General features: G+C 43.2%; 1 protein-coding gene across 5 annotated transcripts in view; it reads right to left on the bottom strand.

Moving 5' to 3' along the window:
• pknox1.1 (pbx/knotted 1 homeobox 1.1) overlaps window positions 1-18670 on the bottom strand; it is a 228454-nt gene that overhangs the window by 30221 nt on the left and 179563 nt on the right. For all 5 annotated transcript variants that reach the window (XM_073044731.1, XM_073044728.1, XM_073044729.1 and 2 more), the window contains one exon: window positions 3899-3975. In XM_073044731.1, coding sequence (XP_072900832.1) covers window positions 3899-3975 — 77 coding nt within the window. The remainder of the gene's footprint in view (window positions 1-3898; window positions 3976-18670) is intronic.

Genomic DNA, 18670 nt, shown 5'->3' with positions numbered 1-18670 from the left:
CTCTCCTCATAAAATGAAATGAGACAGAGAAGCTAGGTCTGTTTTACCTGGAGCTAAGGAAATTAAGAGGTGACATGAGTAAAATAGATTAAATTACAAAAGATTTAGACAGAGTAGATTGCAGGAAACCTTTTTCGCTAATCAGAGGTGAATTAAACCAGAGAATATGCAGCAGATTTAGGGTAAGGTGTAAGATACTTACAGAGGATTTATTGTTTTGGCAAAGAAAGGTATGGCTGAGTGTTGAGTTAATAAGGGTGGTCAGCATTGATGTGGACCAAATGGCCTGCTTCCCTGCTGTATAACTTGATAAAATCTAATATTTTCTATATTTCAACAGCTGTTCTCCATTTATATAGAACATAGAATAGTACAGCACATTACAGGCCCTTCGGCCCACAATGTTGTTCTGACCCTCATACCCTGCCTCACATATAACCCCCCACCTTAAATTCCTCCATATACCTGTCTAGTAGTCTCTTAAACTTCACTAGTGTGTCTGCCTCCACCACTGACTCAGGCAGTGCATTCCACGCACCAACCACTCTCTGAGTGAAAAATCTTCCTCTAATATCCCCCTTGAACTTCCCTCCACTTAACTTAAAGCCATGTCCTCTTGTACTGAGCAGTGGCGCCCTCGGGAAGAGGCGCTGGCAGTCCACTCTGTCTATTCCTCTTAATATCTTGTACACCTCTATCATGTCTCCTCTCATCCTCCTTCTCTCTAAAGAGTAAAGCCCTAGCTCCCTTAATCTCTGATCATAATGCATACTCTCTAAACCAGGCAGCATCCTGGTAAATCTCCTCTGTACCCTTTCCAATGCTTCCACATCCTTCCTATAGTGAGGTGACCAGAACTGGACACAGTACTCCAAGTGTGGCCTAACTAGAGTTTTATAAAGCTGCATCATTACATCGTGTCTCTTAAACTCTATCCCTCGACTTATGAAAGCGAACACCCAATAAGCTTTCTTAACTACCCTATCTACCTGAGAGGCAACTTTCAGGGATCTGTGGACATGTACCCCCAGATCCCTCTGCTCCTCCACACTACCAAGTATACTGCCATTTACTTTGTACTCTGCCTTGGAGTTTGTCCTTCCAAAGTGTACCACCTCACACTTCTCTGGGTTGAACTCCATCTGCCACTTCTCAGCCCACTTCTGCATCCTATCAATGTCTCTCTGCAATCTTCAACAATCCTCTACACTATCTACAACACCACCAACCTTTGTGTCATCTGCAAACTTGTCAACCCACCCTTCTACCCCCACATTAATGTCGTTAATAAAAATCATGAAAAGTAGAGGTCCCAGAACAGATCCTTGTGGGACACCACTAGTCACAACCCTCCAATCGGAATGTACTCCCTCCACCACAACCCTCTGCCTTCTGCAGACAAGCCAATTCTGAATCCACCTGGCCAAACTTCCCTGGATCACATGCCTTCTGACTTTCTGAATAAGGCTACCATGTGGAACCTTGTCAAATACCTTACTAAAATCCATATAGATCACATCCACTGCACTACCCTCATCTATATGCCTGGTCACCTCCTCAAAGAACTCTATCAGGCTTGTTAGGCACGATCTGCCCTTCACAAAGCCATGCTGACTGTCCATGATCAGACCATGATTCTCTAAATGCCCATAGATCCTATCTCTAAGAATCTTTTCCAACAGCTTTCCCACCACAGACGTAAGGCTCACTGGCCTATAATTACCCGGACTATCCCTACTACCTTTTTTGAATAAGGGGACAACATTCGCCTCCCTCCAATCCTCCGGTACCATTCCTGTGGACAACGAGGACATAAAGATCCTAGCCAGAGGCTCAGCAATCTCTTCCCTCGCCTCGTGGAGCAGCCTGGGGAATATTCCGTCAGGCCCCGGGGACTTATCCGTCCTAATGTATTTTAACAACTCCAACACCTCCTCTCCCTTAATATCAACATGCTCCAGAACATCAACCTCACTCATATTGTCCTCACTGTCATCAAGTTCCCTCTCATTGGTGAATACCGAAGAGATGTATTCATTGAGGACCTCGATCACTTCCACAGCCTCCAGGCACGTCTTCCCACTTTTATCTCTAATTGGTCCTACCTTCACTACTGTCATCTTTTTGTTCTTCACATAATTGAAGATTGCCTTGGGGTTTTCCTTTACCCTACTCGCCTAGGCCTTCTCATGCCCCCTTCTTGCTCTCCTCAGCCCCTTCTTAAGCTCCTTTCTTGCTACCTTATATTCCTCAATAGACCCATCTGATCCTTGCTTCCTAAACCTCATGTATGCTGCCTTCTTCCACCTGACTAGATTTTCCACCTCACTTGTCACCCATGGTTCCTTCACCCTACCATTCTTTATCTTCTTCACCGGGACAAATTTATCCCTAACATCCTGCAAAAGTTCCTTAAACATCGACCACATGTCCATAGTACATTTCCCTGCAAAAACATCATCCCAATTCACACCCGCAAGTTCTAGTCTTATAGCCTCATAATTTGCCCTTCCCCAATTAAAAATTTTCCTGTCCTCTCTGATTCTGTCCTTTTCCATGATAACGCTAAAGGTCAGGGAGCGGTGATCACTGTCCCCCGGATGCCCACCCACTGACAGATCTGTGACCTGACCCGGTTTGTTACCTAATACTAGATCTCGTATGGCATTCCCCCTAGTCGGCCTGTCAACATACTGTGACAGGAATCCGTCCTGGACACACTTAACAAACTCTGCCCCATCTAAACCCTTGGAACTAAACAAGTGCCAATCAATATTAGGGAAGTTAAAGTCACCCATGATAACAACCCTGTTATTTTTGCACCTTTCCAAAATCTGCCTCCCAATCTGCTCCTCGGTATCTCTGCTGCTACCAGGGGGCCTATAGAATACCCCCAGTAGAGTAACTGTTCCCTTCCTGTTCCTGACTTCCACCCATACTGACTCAAAAGAGGATCCTGCTACATTATCCACCCTTTCTGCAGCTGTAATAGTATCCCTGACTAGTAATGCCACCCCTCCTCCCCTTTTCCCCCCTCTCTATCCCTTTTAAAGCACTGAAATCCAGGAATATTGAGAATCCATTCCTGCCCTGGTACCAGCCAAGTCTCCATAATGGCCACTACATCATAATTCCATGTATGTATCCAAGCTCTCAGTTCATCACCTTTGTTCCTGATGCTTCTTGCATTGAAGTACACATACTTTAGCCCTTCTACCTTACTACCTTTACACCCTTTATTCTGCTTCTTTTTCATTAAAGCCTCTCTACATGTTACATCTGGCTTTACTCCATGCACTTCTTTCACAGCTCTATCGCTCTGGGTCCCCTCCCCCTTGCAAATTAGATTAAACCCTCCTGAACCATGCTAGCAAACCTACCTGCAAGGATATTGCAGGTAGGTTTTGTGATAGGAATCAAAGTGAGACTTTCCCGGTAGCAATTCCACATCCACAAATCACTTTTAGAAAACCATTAGAAAGTATCAATATTTCAATTCCATTTTCATTTTTCTTTCTTCGTACTAATGCAACAAAAATACCACTGTTACTTTGTGATGAGCCTCTGTTCTTTACCATACCTACACTTCAGCCCCAATGTCAAACAGCAGCACATCGGTTCCTTGAACACTAGCCCATACCCCCACACTGACTATGCAGCTCCATACTCTCGCCATCCACTAAAGTTGGCTCTTGAATGGATCTCTACTTCCAGAGTGCCACTCTTTGGCTCCTGGTATCTGGTAAAACTTCTCTTTCCTAACATTACTCCCATGGCCCAGGAAGTACATGAGTTGATTAATTATTGAGTGCAATAGCTTTAAGAAAAGAACAGTGTTTTATAAAACACCTAGCACCCCATTCGATTAACTCTAACAAAGCTGAAGCAATTCACTTACCAATTGTTGACCTGGAGTAGTGTGAGGTTAGTCTGGCTTGCGATTTGCCTCTTCTCATCTTCTGTAGGGTAAGGATGCTGGATAACGGGAAAAAGTGTTGAGCTACTGGCAGTTAATTTGCAGGTGGCTTTTAGCAAAATCTGCAGATTTGTACATCTGTGGATGAAGTTCAGTTTGGACTTGAAAGTTTCAATAAAACTGTTTTTATTTTTTTGCTTAAATTAACTCCTCACTAGGAAATAAGCACATTACCTGCACTTTGGCGGATGCTTAATGAAGAAATCACTCTACCCACCAACACAACACTCCAGTGAGAAAGGGAACATCTGCAAAATGAAATGGACTTTCTGGGATATTTGTGCAAGTATTACCTTCAGAAGGAAACCATTATGTTTGCTGAAAATGCAGATATTTCTCTGCCATGCACCATTATTCTCCTTATCCTTATTTTAAAATTATTCACCACAGATGACACCACAATTGGTGGTAGGATAGTGGACAGTGAAGAAGACTGTCTAAGACTCAAAAGTGCTGCATTTAAGTTAAATCAGGGCAGTACATGCACAGCTAATAGCAGGCCCCCTAGGGAGAGACTAGAAGATATAGGAGCAGAATTAGGTCATTTGGCTCATTGAGTCTGCTCTGTCATTTCATCATGGCTGATCCATTTTTCCTCTCAGCCCCAATCTCCTGCCTTCTGCCCCCACCTCTTGTAGTCCTTCATGCCCTGACCAAACAAGAATCTATCAACCTCTGCCTTAAATATATGTAATGCCCTGAGAAAGGTTTCACTGCTAATGTAATGGTTGTTCTGTAGCAGCAGTGTTTGGGTCATGACTAGAGATAATGGGGGGCTTTGGAATGTTCTGCTGTCCAATGAAAAGAGTATTTTTTTCTTGTTGTATGCCTGAGAACAAGTTGTTTGAGGTCTTTTGTTCAGCAGAAGATGGAGACAAAAGATGCCAGAACAGAAAGGTCGTAGACTGCAAGATGGAGTGGACTTGGAATGGGGCCAAGAGTCAACGACGCCCAGGGAAAATTGATGGAGAACTAACGGACGGGAAAACCATGAACTCCAACTTGCACATTAAACTGTTTCATTGAAATGGGCCCATTTTCTTCTTGTTTTCTTTACTAACCCTAGAGTCAAATTAAGAAATATAAAGCTCAATCGCTTAATTGCATATGGTGTACTGTCTGATATTTCATGGTACTGATTTGTAACAGGGTAACACATCACGCAGCATCCTCACAAACGAGATTTCACAAGTTTGGCAGGGTCGGAGACTGTCTTCCCCTAGATTAAAACTGCCGGCCAAACCTGAGGTTACATATACATAAACATTTTGCCTCCACAGCTGCCTGTGGTAACAAATTCCACAGATTCACCACTCTGTGGTTAAAGAAATTCCTCCTCATCTCCATTCTAAAAGGATGTCCTGGTTTCCGGTGACGTCATCGTCGAGAATGGCAGCTTAAGTCACTAGCTCCTCCGGAAAAACGCGTATTAAGCCCCATTAACCCATCAAATATAATATTTTTTGAAAAGTATTTGAGCTGAAAAGAGGGGCAAGAATGGGGAGAAGAAATGGAAATAAAAAAAGCGACACTGCGGAGACTGCGTCTGAGAGGAGTGCAGCGAGTGGCTCTCCGACCCGACTGCGTGCCAGCGAGGCGGCTGCTGGGCCTCGTTCAGATGAAGCGGCGAATGTCTTCGAAATCCTGAAAGAAATAATGGAGGTCCAGAAAGATATAAAGCAGCAGCTCTGTGATATTAAGGCAGAGTTCGCCAGCGTTAATCAAAAAATAGCGGTGGCAGAGACTCATATGGAGAAGGTGGAAGATCGCGTTCAAAACATGGAACGGATACTGAGCAAGACAATAAAAATAATACATCACCAAGAAGGTAAACTGCTTGACCTGGAGGGAAGATCACGGCGGAAAAATACAGAATCTACAATGTTCCCGAAGGAGCGGAGGGCCCGTCTATGACAGAGTTTGTTGGAAAGTTGCTGCGGGGACGCGCTGGATCTTCCCCCGGCTATGAAGCTGGAAGTTGAAAGAGCGCACCGCGCGTTAGTCCCAAAACCTGCCCAGGATAGAAAGCCACGCTCAATTATAATAAAATTCCTTCGGTACAGCACCAAGGCAGAGATTCTACGAAAGGCCTGGGGTAAGAAGAGAGTGTTTTTAGAGTATAAATTAATATATTTCGACCAAGATTACCCCCCTGCGGTCCTCCAGAAACGCAAAGAACACTCCTAAGTAAAGTGAGTATTAAAGCAAAATTAGATTAGATTTCAAACTCCGTACCCTGCTAAACTTTGAGTGTTTTATGACAACAGGATGCAGTTGTACCAGACAGTGGAAGAGGTGACTACAGACATGAAGGCCAGAGGGTTGCCCGTCAGCATGACAAAAACGAAAGAAAGCCTGGCTGAGGAATTGTCCCGCTCGGCTTGGGAAATAGTGCGAGAAACGAGAAGGCAGGAGACGGGAGGAGGCCGAGAGAAACATATCAGGAAGAGACCGTGAGTTTCCCAAAGACAGTCCTCACCCCTTTCAGAAGAGCCATAAGGTTGGTTAACTTTAAAAATGTTGAGAAGCTAAACAGAAGCAAAAGTACACGGTGATATACCTATCTCGAGAAATACATATTATAATGTGGATTTTATATTACTTAGTTGTTACTCCTTATTCGCTCACTTACTCCTTTTTCCCCACCAAAATGAGAATATGTATATATGTGTGCATATATGTAATGTGTGTGTGTATGTATGTATATATATACATATATGTGTGTGTGTGTATATATATATGTATATATAGGAGAACACAGAGAAATCTTTTCTGTGTAATGGATTTGTTCACTGACTTTTATGAATACTTCAAGGGGCCCTCAACTCACAAGTAGGAGGGGTTATCCTCCACAGCTAGACATTTCCTCTAGCTCAATGCAGGGTTATTTACTAGAGACCGCAGCCTTGGAATCACACGTTCATTGCCATTTTCATTATTATTTGAGTTTCTTGGTTCTTATTTGTTCAGGGAGTAAATCGATTAAGTTTTATTCTAATTTCAATGATACATTGAAAAGATGGCGGCGTGACGCAGCTTGCAGCGGCCACTCCGGAACTGATTATCTGTTATTTGTGAAGTGGGGTGCTGTGCGCAATCATAATTGATTGAAAACGGATGTGGAAGCACGGAGAAACATCGGGAAATTCCAGGAAGACCTTCTTCGTTGCTGCTGCTGCTGTGAGGTCCGGGACTCTGCTGGGAAGAACAGGCCCCCAGTCCTTGGGGTCGCGTTGCCGATGGCCGTTGGCAGGTCCGTCTTAATACGCTCGGTACAGGATGGTGCTCGGAGAAGCTGTGCCAGAGGGGATGGTCGTCGGCTCGGAGGTTCGATGGACTCAGAGTCCTTTCGACGGACTCAGGTCGCTTTCGGTGTGTGCTGCGTCTGCGAGGCTGGTTTCAACGGAGCTTCCATTGTGTGCTACATCTGTGAGGCTGAGTCGGGCGGTGCCTTGGAAGTCCATAGCGGGGGTACTCCTTGGGGACTTGTGGAAACTGTGGTGATTTCTTTTGAACTTACAGTCCTTTAACATCTTGGACCATTTTTACTGTGCCCATAGTCTGTTTTTTATCAATAATGCTATGGTTTGCACTGTTGTAACTATATGTTGTAATTATGTAGTTTTGTGCAGGTCTTGAAGCTTTAGTTTTTGGTCTTGTTTTTGTCTGCTGGATTTGGAGCTCCTTTCCGGGGAATGCACTAGACGGTAGCGCAATATTAATATGCAGCAGCCTCTCCGGACTCTGGATTGGGGATTGCCAAACGTTACATGGATTTTCTGGTGTAGTCTGTTTTGTCATATGCTTTTGTGATATCATTTTGGGGGAACGATGTCTCATTTTTTAACTGCATTACATTTGTGGTTTCTAAATGACAATAAACTGAATCTGAATCTGAATCTGACATTGACAGATAAATACAGATGGCTAAGGACAAGGTAAAATTCATTTCTTTTAATGTAAATGGGCTATTAAATCCAATCAAACATAAGAGAATTTTATCCAAAATGAAAAAGAACAAGCCCATGTAGTATATTTACAGGAAACTCATTTAAGTGATAATGAGCATAAAAAACTAAAAAGCATGGGCTTCACTAATCTGTTTTTCTCCTCATATAAATCAGGACATAGGAGAGGAGTTGCTATTCTTATCTCAAGTAAGCTAAATTTTGAAAAAAAATTTGAAATGGGAGATAAAGAAGGCAGATATATTCTGGTAAAGGGGAAATATAGATGGCAATTCAGTTTATTGAATATATACGCACCCCCGGGAAGTGATATTGGTTTCTTTCAGAAAATTACTGATATTATGGTAACAGAAACAGAAGGTCTCCTGATATGTGGGGGTGATTTAAATTTACAATTACAACCAAACTTAGATTCTTCCAATAGAAAAACAAAAATCTTTACATAAGAAAGTTAATACACTTTTAGAGGATGTTGGTTTAATTGATATATGGAGGGAACTTTCCCCGACAGAAGGGATTACACTCATTATTCTGCTCCACATTCTGCATATACAAGAATAGACTATTTCATAACATTTGCAAAAGACAAAGACAAAATAAACACCTGTGGAGTTGGGACAATAGATGTAAGTGACCATGAACCTATATATTTATCTGTTGATTTTGACCTACAACCAAAGAATACTATTTGGAAACTAAATTCAAGTCTACTCAATGATCTGTACTTTAAGGAACAAATTAAAAAAGAAGTTGGTCTCTACTTAGAATTTAATGATAATGGAGAGGTTTTACTTCCCATTTTATGGGATACTCTGAAGGCGGTCTTAAGAGGGAAAATTATAGCGATATCTTCATATAAGAAAAAAATAAGGAATAAAACATTAGAGGAATTACAAAATAGGCTGAAGGAACTAGAGAAAAAACACAAATTGAATTTGGCACGGGATACATTAGGAGAAATTAAAAGAATTAGGAATGAAATAAATAATTTGGCTACGCAAGAAATCAGGAAAAACTTAATGTTTCTGAAACAGAGACATTATGAAAGTGGATCGAAATCTATGAAAATACTGGCGTGGAAACTGAAAAAAAAGATAGCAGAAAATACAATTCATAGAATTAGGGACGCAAGAACGAAAATGATAAAAAATAAGCTAAGTGATATTCAAGAAGCTTTTGAAGTGTTTTACAAAACGCTATATTCCAACGTTCCAGGGGGGAGCATAACCCAAATTGACACCTTCTTGAATTCTCTAGAGTTACCCACTTTAAGCAAAGAACAAAATAGAAGGATGACTGCTGACATAACTGAAGTTGAATCAAAAGCTGCAATTAGTAGGCTTAAATTAAGCAAGTCACCAGGATCAGATGGGTATATGGCAGAGTGGTACAAAGAAATTAAAAATGAGTTAATTCCTGTCTTACTCCCCACACTGAACTGGGCTCTAAAAAAGGCACAAATGCCACCCAGTTGGAAGGAAGCGATAATCTCAGCTATACCGAAAGAAGGCAAGGATAAAATGGAATGCGGGTCATTTAGACCAATATCCATTCTTAATGTAGATTATAGGTTATTTACCTCCATCATGGCCAAACGATTAGAGGAGTTTCTACCCATACTGATACGTAATGATCAGACAGGTTTTATATGACAACGCCCGACACAAGACAATATAGGAAGGACACTTCACATTATGGATCATATACAAAAAAATAAAATCGAAGCAATAGTAATAAGCATGGACGCTGAAAAAGCATTTGATTCGGTTAATTGGAATTTTCTTTACAGAGTTTTACATAGATTTGGTTTCCAAGACACAATTATTAAAACTATACACACACTATATGACAATCCTACTGCTAGGATTAAAATCAATGGATATTTATCAGATAGTCACTCTAGAAAGGGGCATGAGACAGGGTTGTGCATGGTCACCACTACTCTTAGCATTATATCTGGAACCATTAGCTCAATACATCAGACAAAATGAAGATATCAGGGGAATTACTATTAAAGGGACAGAGCATAAATTGGCTCGTTATGCGGATGACATCTGGATCTATTTAGGGCAACCAACATACTCTTTATCTAAATTGATGCAATCCTTTGAACAATATGGTCAATTATCAGGATACAAGATCAACATAGATAAAACCCAATTACTTTCATATTACTATATAGCCCACCAAGAGAAATTGAAAGTTGACACCCCTGGGCATGGCACACAGTCTTTCAAATATTTGGGCATCATTATGCCAAAAGATTTGGCAAAATTATCAGAATGTAATTATCAGCCTTTATATAAAAAAATTAAGGAAGATGTGGCAAGATGGAGCCTGATTCCTTTTTTCAGTCTCAGTTCAAGGATTGAGTCTATTAAAATGAATATACTGCCCAGACTGTTATATCTCTTTCAGACCCTACCAATAGAGATAAATCAAAATCAATTCAATGAATGGAACAAGATGCTATCAAGGTATATTTGGCAGGGTAAAAGGCCTAGAGTTTGTCTCAAAACTTTGCAATTAGCAAAGGAAAAGGGGGGATGGGGCCTACCTTCTCTTAGAGATTATTATTTTGCAGCACAATTGAGAGCTGTGATATGTTGGTGCAACCCATCATATGACGCTCAAAATGGAAAAACACTGAGGAGCGGGTACTTCCCATCCCCATACAAGTAATTCTGGCTGATAACAACCTGCAAAGGTACATAAATACTATTGATAACCCATGGGTGAAATTGACTCTTAAAATATGGAAAACTACTATAAAAGAATATAATCTAGAGGGAGATATTACAATTCTTAAATGGTGTGCATATGACCAGGATTTTACACCAAATAAATTGGATGCTAGATTTAAGGACTGGACAGCTAAAGGAATAACAGTTCTTGCAACATAATGAAAGAAGGAACACTGTTCAGTTTTGAAATGCTTAAAGAGAAACACTTATTAGAAAAACAAGATTTCTATCGATATTTACAGATGCGACAATATGTTAAGACACTTAAAAATGTAACCAAGGCAAGTACATGCTTGATAGAACTCTTTAGAAAAGCATATAATTCAGATAATGGTAGTGGAATCATTTCAAACATGTATAAGGGGTTGTCAAATCTTAAAACACATTTGACTTCATACATTAAAACAAAATGGGAGAAGGTAGGAGGGATATTTATATCTGAGGAAGAATGGACAACAATATGGAGGTATCAATGGAAGTGTACCAGTTCACAGAAATGGAGGGAGTTTGGATGGAAAAACTTGATAAGATATTTTATTACACCCTCTCAGAAATCCCATTATGATAATAACCTCCTTGTTTGCTGGAGAAATTGTGGAAATCAAAATGCAAATCATTATCATATTTTTTGGGACTGCCCTGTTATCAAAAACTATTGGAGGGGGATACACAATGCCCTACAAGACATCTTTAAATGTGAAATACCCTTGGAGAGTAAGACCATATATTTTGGATATATACTTCAAGAATGGTTGAAAAGAGATAAATATTTAATGAATAACTGTTGGTGGCTGGTAAAAAGACTCTTACTAGGAAATGGTTATCACAGGAGAGCCCAACTTTAAATATATGGATGGAAATTACAATGGATATTTACAAAATGGAGAAGATAACAGCATCTGTTAATCATAAGCTGAAACAATTTGATTCATACTGGGGAAAATGGTTTAACTACATAATGCCTCATAGGCCTGATTTTATTCTCACAAATCAATGAATCTGTTGTAAAAAAAAGATCACTCCCTACTTGTACATAGTTCTTTCCTTTTGCTTGTTTTTGCTTTCCACTCTTTTCTATAAGTGTGTACCCCAGATAAATACTTTGTGGAGATTTTGTGATATATATGATTATATGATATACATGTACAATGTCTGAAATACATCTTATGGAAATGTTTGTTTGATGAACTTCAATAAAAAAATAAATTATAAAAAAAAGGACGTCCCTCTATTCTGAGGCTGTGATAAACTCTTCCCCCATAGGAAACATCATCTCCACATCCACTCTATCAAGGCCTTTCTCCATTTGATAGGTTTCAATGAGGTCACCCATCATTCTTCTGGATTCCAGTGAATACAGGCCCAGAGCCATCCAATGCTCTTCATATGACAAGCCGTTTAATCCTGGAATCATTTTTGTAAATCTCCTTTGAACCCTCTCCAGTTTCAGTACATCCTTCCTAAGATAAGGAGCCCAAAACCGCTCATAATACTCCAAGTGAGGCCTTACCAGTGCTTTATAAACTCTCAACATTACATCCAAGCTTTTATATTCTAGTCCTCTTGAACTGAAAGCTAACATTGCATTTGCCTTTCTCACCACAGATTTAACCTGCTAATTAACCTTTAAGGAATCCAGCACAAGGGCTCCCAGATCACTTTGCACTTCGGTATTTTTATACTTCCTCTCCATTTAGAAAGTAGTCAACCTTTTCATTTCTTCTACCAAAGTGATGACAATATAGTACACTTACCGACACTGTGTTCCATCTGCCACTTCTTTGCCAATTATCCTAATCTATCTAAGTCCTTCTGTAGCCTCTCTGCTTCCTCAAAATTACCTGCCCCTTCACCTATCTTCATATCATCTGTAAACTTTGCAATAAAGCCCTCAATTCCATCATCCAAATCATTGACATATAATGTAAATGAATTAGTCTCAACATAGACATCTGTGAACATAACTAGTCACCAGCAGCCAACCAGAAAAGGCTCTCTTTATTCCCACTCTTTGCCTCCTGCCAATCAGCCACTGCTATATCCATGCTAGAATCTTTTCTATAATACCATGAGCTCATAGCTTGTTAACCAGCTTCATGGGTGACAACTTGTCAAAGGCCTTCATTTCTTCAAAGAATTCTAACAGATTTGTCAGCCAAGATTTTCTCTTGAGGAATTCAAACTGACTACGGCCTATTTTATCATGAGCCTCCAAGTATTCCAAAACCACATCATTAACAATTGATGCAATATCTTCCCAACCACTGAGGTCAGATTAACTGGCCTATTAATTTCCTTTCTTCTGCCTCTCTCCCTTCTTTAAGTGAGGAGTGACATTTGCAATTTTCCAGTCTTCCGGAACCATTCCAGAATCTAGTGATTCTTGAAAGATCACTACTAATGCCTCCACAATCTCTTCGGCCACCTCTTTCAGAACCCTGGGTGCACACCATTTGGTCTAGGTGACTTATTTATCTTTAGACCTTTCATTTTACCAAGAACCTTCTCTCCAGTAATGGTAACCTTGCGGTACAAGTACCAAATTCCCTGAAGGTAGCAACACAGGTAGATAGGGTAGTAAGGATGGTATATGACATACTGTAGATTCCGGATTTTAAGCCGCTACTTTTTTCCCACATTTTGAACAGCTTTGAACTTTGCGGCCAATAATCCGAAGCGGCTAATGCATGATTTTTTTCATGCCGCCTCGTAAACATTTTGCCTCGTAACAGTAGACCAATAAAATTGATGAGTAGTTCACAGAGGTCCAATGAAATTGTATGATAAATCAAGCGCACTTTCACAATTAAATTATTGTAAATCAGTCATTTGTACTCACCCTCATCAACATGGAAAACACTCGAAGCATTGTGCTGCCTAGTTAGTTTAAACTATATTTGTTTTCTGTACTACATCGCGGGATGCTATGACGTCACACCCGGTTTCGCGGTGTCTTGTGGGAAAATGCCGGTTTGCGATGAAACGGGACGGAGGGAGGGAGCGCATTACGCGAGCGGCTTTGGATCTGAGCGAACTCTGCTTTTAAGTTAAAGGCAATCAATAACTTTTCCTGGTAGGCTGCAATATATATATATTTTTTACCAGTCGTTAGGAGATATTGGAATGTTGTTCAGTAAAGAAGTATACGCAACGTATATTTAAAAGTAGCCGCGTACGGGCACGGTTCGAAAAAAAGCATTTGCAATATGTATTTGTTTTTGTTACCATATGGATTTAATTAAAAGTTAAAAAAATCCTCACGTGTAATATCTTTCTGTGTAAATATCTCATATTACAACGTGGGACACCTGCGGCCTAAAATCCGGTGCGGCCTTTACAATTAAAAAAATGATTTTATTTCTAAAATTAGAGCCAGCGGCTTAAAATCAGGTGCGCTCTGTAGTCCGGAATCTACGGTAGTTGCCTTCTCTGGCTTTGAATATAAGAGATAGAACATCATGTTACAGTTGTACAAAATGTGGTTGAGGTCACACTCGGAGTATTATATTATAATATTATATATTATAAGATTATAAGATCTAGGAGCAGAATTAGGCCATTCAGCCCATCAAGTCTGCTCTGCCATTCCATCATGGCTGATTTATTATCCCTTTCAACCCCATTCTCTTTCCTTCTCCCATAACCTTTGACACTCTTACTAAACAAGAACCTAATCAAGGCCTGTCGGGAAGCGGCCTGGTCGAGGGAAGTGCCTGGTGTGAAAAGTGCTCGTCTTTGGCTCGAGAGATTCTGGCAGTTTTGGCGGTTGGTTTGTGCAATCAAGAATTGATTAGCAGTTGATTGGCAATCAAGATTTGAATAGCTCAGACTCAGCAGAAAACAGCTGATTGGGCAATCGAGGTCAGGTGACCAAGCAGCTGACAAAGCTCAAGCAAATAAAAAAAGGGAGAGCTCTAGCAGAGTGGCCTGTTGTGAAAAGTGCTGGTGTTTGGCTTGAGAGTCTTCGGTGAGGAGACTATGCCACAATTGCAGAGGGTGAAGACATGACTGCTAAGCTGATTCAATGTGCTATGTGCATGATGTGGGAGGTCAGGGACACTGATGGTGCCACTGGCTGCTGCAGCTGTGGAAAGTGTGTCCAGATTCAGCTTCTGAAGGACCGTGTTACAACATTGAAGAAAGAACTAGATGACCTCGGGTTCATCTGTGAAAATGGGAGTTTTCTGGACAGGACCTACAGTGAGGTTGTTACACTGAGGATACTGGAAGAGAGAAGGGGGGTGATGATGAGGAAGGAAAAGATACTTGAGGTACAGGAGACCCCAGGGGATGTACCTCTTGTAAACAGGTTCACCCACTTGGAAGCTGTCAGGACAGAAGACACTGCCAGTCTGAGAGGCGGACAGGTCTGTGAGTTGAAAATTGGTGCAGAAGCAGAGCCAAGGAGTCAGTCATCAGCAAGAGCTGTGGCAGTAGGGGACTCACCATAGTAAGAGGTACGGAAAGGGATTTCTGCAGCAACAGGTGAGATTTAAGGAAGATGTGTTGCCTCCCTGGTGCTAGGATCCAGGACATCACGGACCAATTGCAAGGAATCCTCAAAGGTGAAGGTGAACAGCCGGAAGTGGTAGTGCATGTCGGCACAAATGACATCGGGAAGAAGAGGAAGGACATTCTGCAGCGGGACTTCAGAGAACTCGGAAGAAGGCTGAAAAGCAGGACTTCCAGGGTGGTTATCTCTGGTTTGCTTCCAGTTCCTCGTGCTAGAGAAGGCAGGAACAGGGAGATAATGGATTTGAATGTGTGGCTGAGGAACTGGTGCAGGAAGCAAGGATTTACATTCTTGGATCACTGGGGTCTGTTTTGGGGTAAGGATAAATTGTACAAAAGGGACGGGTTGTACCTTAATAGACGGGTGACCAGCATTCTGGCAGGCAGGTTTGCTACTGCAACATGATGTGTTTAAACTAAGTAGTGGGGGGGGGGAGGGGATGAACTGGAAATATAAAGATGGAGTCAAAGGGAAAGTGAAAATAGGAGAAGTTAAAAAGCACAACAGAATCAATGGAGCAGAAAGCTTAAGAAGAGATCATATAGTATGGCAAAGTGAAATAGGAAGTGATATGAAAGGTGAGGGGAGTAACGAATTAAAAGTATTATATATGAATGCATGAAGTATAAGGAATAAAGTAGATGAGCTTGAGGCTCAGTTGGAAATTAGCAAGTACGATGTTGTGGGGATAACAGAGACATGGCTTCAAGCGGACAGGGCCTGGGAAATGAATATTCAAGGGTATACGTCTTATCGAAAGGACAGACTGATGGGCAGAGGGGGTGGGGTGGCTCTGTTGGTGAGGAATGATATTCAGTCCCTTGCGAGGGGGGGACATAGAATCAGGGGATGTAGAGTCAGTGTGGATAGAACTGAGAAATTCTAAGGGTAGAAAGACCCCAATGGGAGTTATCTACAGGCCCCAAACAGCAGTCTGGATGTTGGATGTAAGTTGAATGAAGAGTTAAAATTGGCATGTCGCGAAGGTAATGATACAGTTGTCATGGGGGATTTCAACATGCAGGTAGACTGGGAGAATCAGAATGGTACTGGACCCCAAGAAAGGGAGTTTGTGGAGTGCCTCCGAGATGGATTCTTAGAACAGCTTGTACTGGAGCCTACCAGGGAGAAGGCAATTCTAGATTTAGTGTTGTGCAATGAACTGGATTTGATCAGGGAACTCGAGGTTAAGGAGCCATTAGGAGGTAGTGACCATAATATGATATGTTTTAACCTACAATTTGAGAAAGAGAAGGAAAAATTGGATGTGTTGTAGCGATGTGCTACACACAGCGCTGAAATAATGACACACAGCCGGTAAGTCGTTTCAAGACTAGTTTATTCAAACTTCACAGTGCTGGCATTTAAATCCCTAGCGCCCACCCTCTCCGGGCGGAAATGACGGAATGACGTCAGAGGTACATTACTAAAGTCTCCCCCCGCGCGCTGGCTATTTGTCAGCCGGTTCGCCCATGCAGAAAGTGGGTCACCACATAACACCTCTTCCCCCCCCCCCCCCAAAGTCCACAGTCTGGATCAGCCTCTGTTTGGGAGGTCTGCCTCTGTGCTGCGGTGCCTGAACCTCGACCGGCTGCGCCATGTCCACATGGGCTGGTTTGAGTCGGTCCACTGTGAAAACCTCCTCTTTCCCCCCAACGTCCAGAACGTACGTGGACCCGTTGTTGTTGATCACTTTGAACGGCCCTTCGTACGGCCGCTGTAGTGGCGCCTGGTGTCCGCCCCTTCGTACAAACACAAACTTACAGTTTTGCAGGTCTTTGGGTACACGGGTCGGGGTCCGTCCGTGCTGTGAAGTTGGTATGGGGGCCAGGTTGCTGAGCCTTTCACGTAGCCTGTCCAGGACTGCTGCGGGTTCTTCCTCTTGCCCCCTTGGGGCTGGTATGAACTCTCCTGGGATGGCCAGGGGCGCGCCGTACACCAACTCGGCCGACAAGGCGTGCAGATCCTCTTTGGGCGCTGTACGAATTCCGAGCAGGACCCAGGGAAGCTCGTTTACCCAGTTAGGTCCTCTCAGGCGGGCCATGAGAGCCGACTTCAAGTGACGGTGGAAGCATTCCACCAGTCCGTTCGGCTGTGGGTGGTAGGCAGTTCTGTGGTGCAGCTGCATTCCCAACAGGCTAGCCACAGCCGACCACAGGTTGGAGGTGAACTGGGCGCCTCTGTCGGAGGTAATGTGGGCTGGTACCCCGAAGCGTGCTACCCAGGTTGCGATCAGTGCTCGGGCGCAGGAATTGGTAGATGTGTTGGTGAGTGGGACCGCCTCTGGCCACCTTGTGAACCGGTCTACCATCGTTAGGAGGTACCGTGCTCCTCGGGACACTGATAGGCGGCCCACGACATCCACATGAATGTGATTGAACCTCCGGTGGGTGGGTTCAAACTGCTGCGGCGGGGCGTTAGTGTGCCGCTGTACCTTGGCTATTTGGCACTGCGCGCACGTTCTGGCCCATTCACTGACCTGCTTGCGAAGTCCGTGCCACTCGAACTTGCTGGAGACCAGCTGGACGGTTGTCCTGATAGATGGGTGCGCCAAACCGTGTATGGAGTCGAAAACCCGCTGCCCCCAGGCTGCTGGGACAATGGGGCGAGGTTGGCCGGTAGCCACGTCGCACAGGAGGGTCCTATCACCTGGGCCTACGAGAAAGTCCTGCAGCTGCAAACCCGAGACTGCGGTCCTGTAGCTGGGCATCTCGTCGTCTGCCTGCTGCGCCTCCGCCAGTGCTGCATAGTCCACCCCCAGGGCCAGGGCCTGGACAGCTGGTCTGGAGAGTGCGTCCACCACGACGTTGTCCTTTCCCAAGACATGCTGGATGTCCGTCGTGTACTCCGAGATGTAAGACAAATGTCGCTGCTGGTGAGCCGACCAGGGATCGGACACCTTCGTGAAGGCGAAGGTCAACGGTTTGTGGTCCGTGAACGCGACGAACGGCCTGCCTTCTAAGAAGTACCTGAAATGCCGGATCGCCAGATACAGTGCCAACAGCTCCCAGTCGAAAGCACTGTACTTGAGTTCGGGTGGTCATAGGTGCTTGCTGAAGAACGCCAGGGGTTGCCAGCGCCCCTCGATGAGCTGCTCCAGCACCCCACCGACTGCTGTGTCGGATGCGTCCACCGTGAGGGCGGTCGGAACGTCCGTTCTGGGGTGCACTAGCATTGCAGCATTTACCAAGGCTTCCTTGGCTTTAACGAAAGCGGCCCCGGCCTCCTCGTCCCAAGTAATGTCCTTGCCTTTACCCGACATCAGGGTGTACAAAGGGCGCATGATACGGGCTGCTGAGGGGAAGAAACGGTGGTAGAAGTTCACCATACCAATGAACTCCTGCAGGCCTTTGACCGTGTTGGGCCAGACAAAGTGGTGGATCGCGTCTACCTTGGCGGACAGAGGTGTTGCCTCGTCTTTGGTAATCCTGTGGTCCAGGAAGTCGATGGTATTGAGACTGAACTGGCA

The sequence above is a fragment of the Hemitrygon akajei genome, chromosome 5, assembly GCF_048418815.1.
Source record: "Hemitrygon akajei chromosome 5, sHemAka1.3, whole genome shotgun sequence".
Taxonomy (NCBI): Eukaryota; Metazoa; Chordata; class Chondrichthyes; order Myliobatiformes; family Dasyatidae; genus Hemitrygon; species Hemitrygon akajei.
This window is presented reverse-complemented; position numbering and strand designations above follow the sequence as displayed.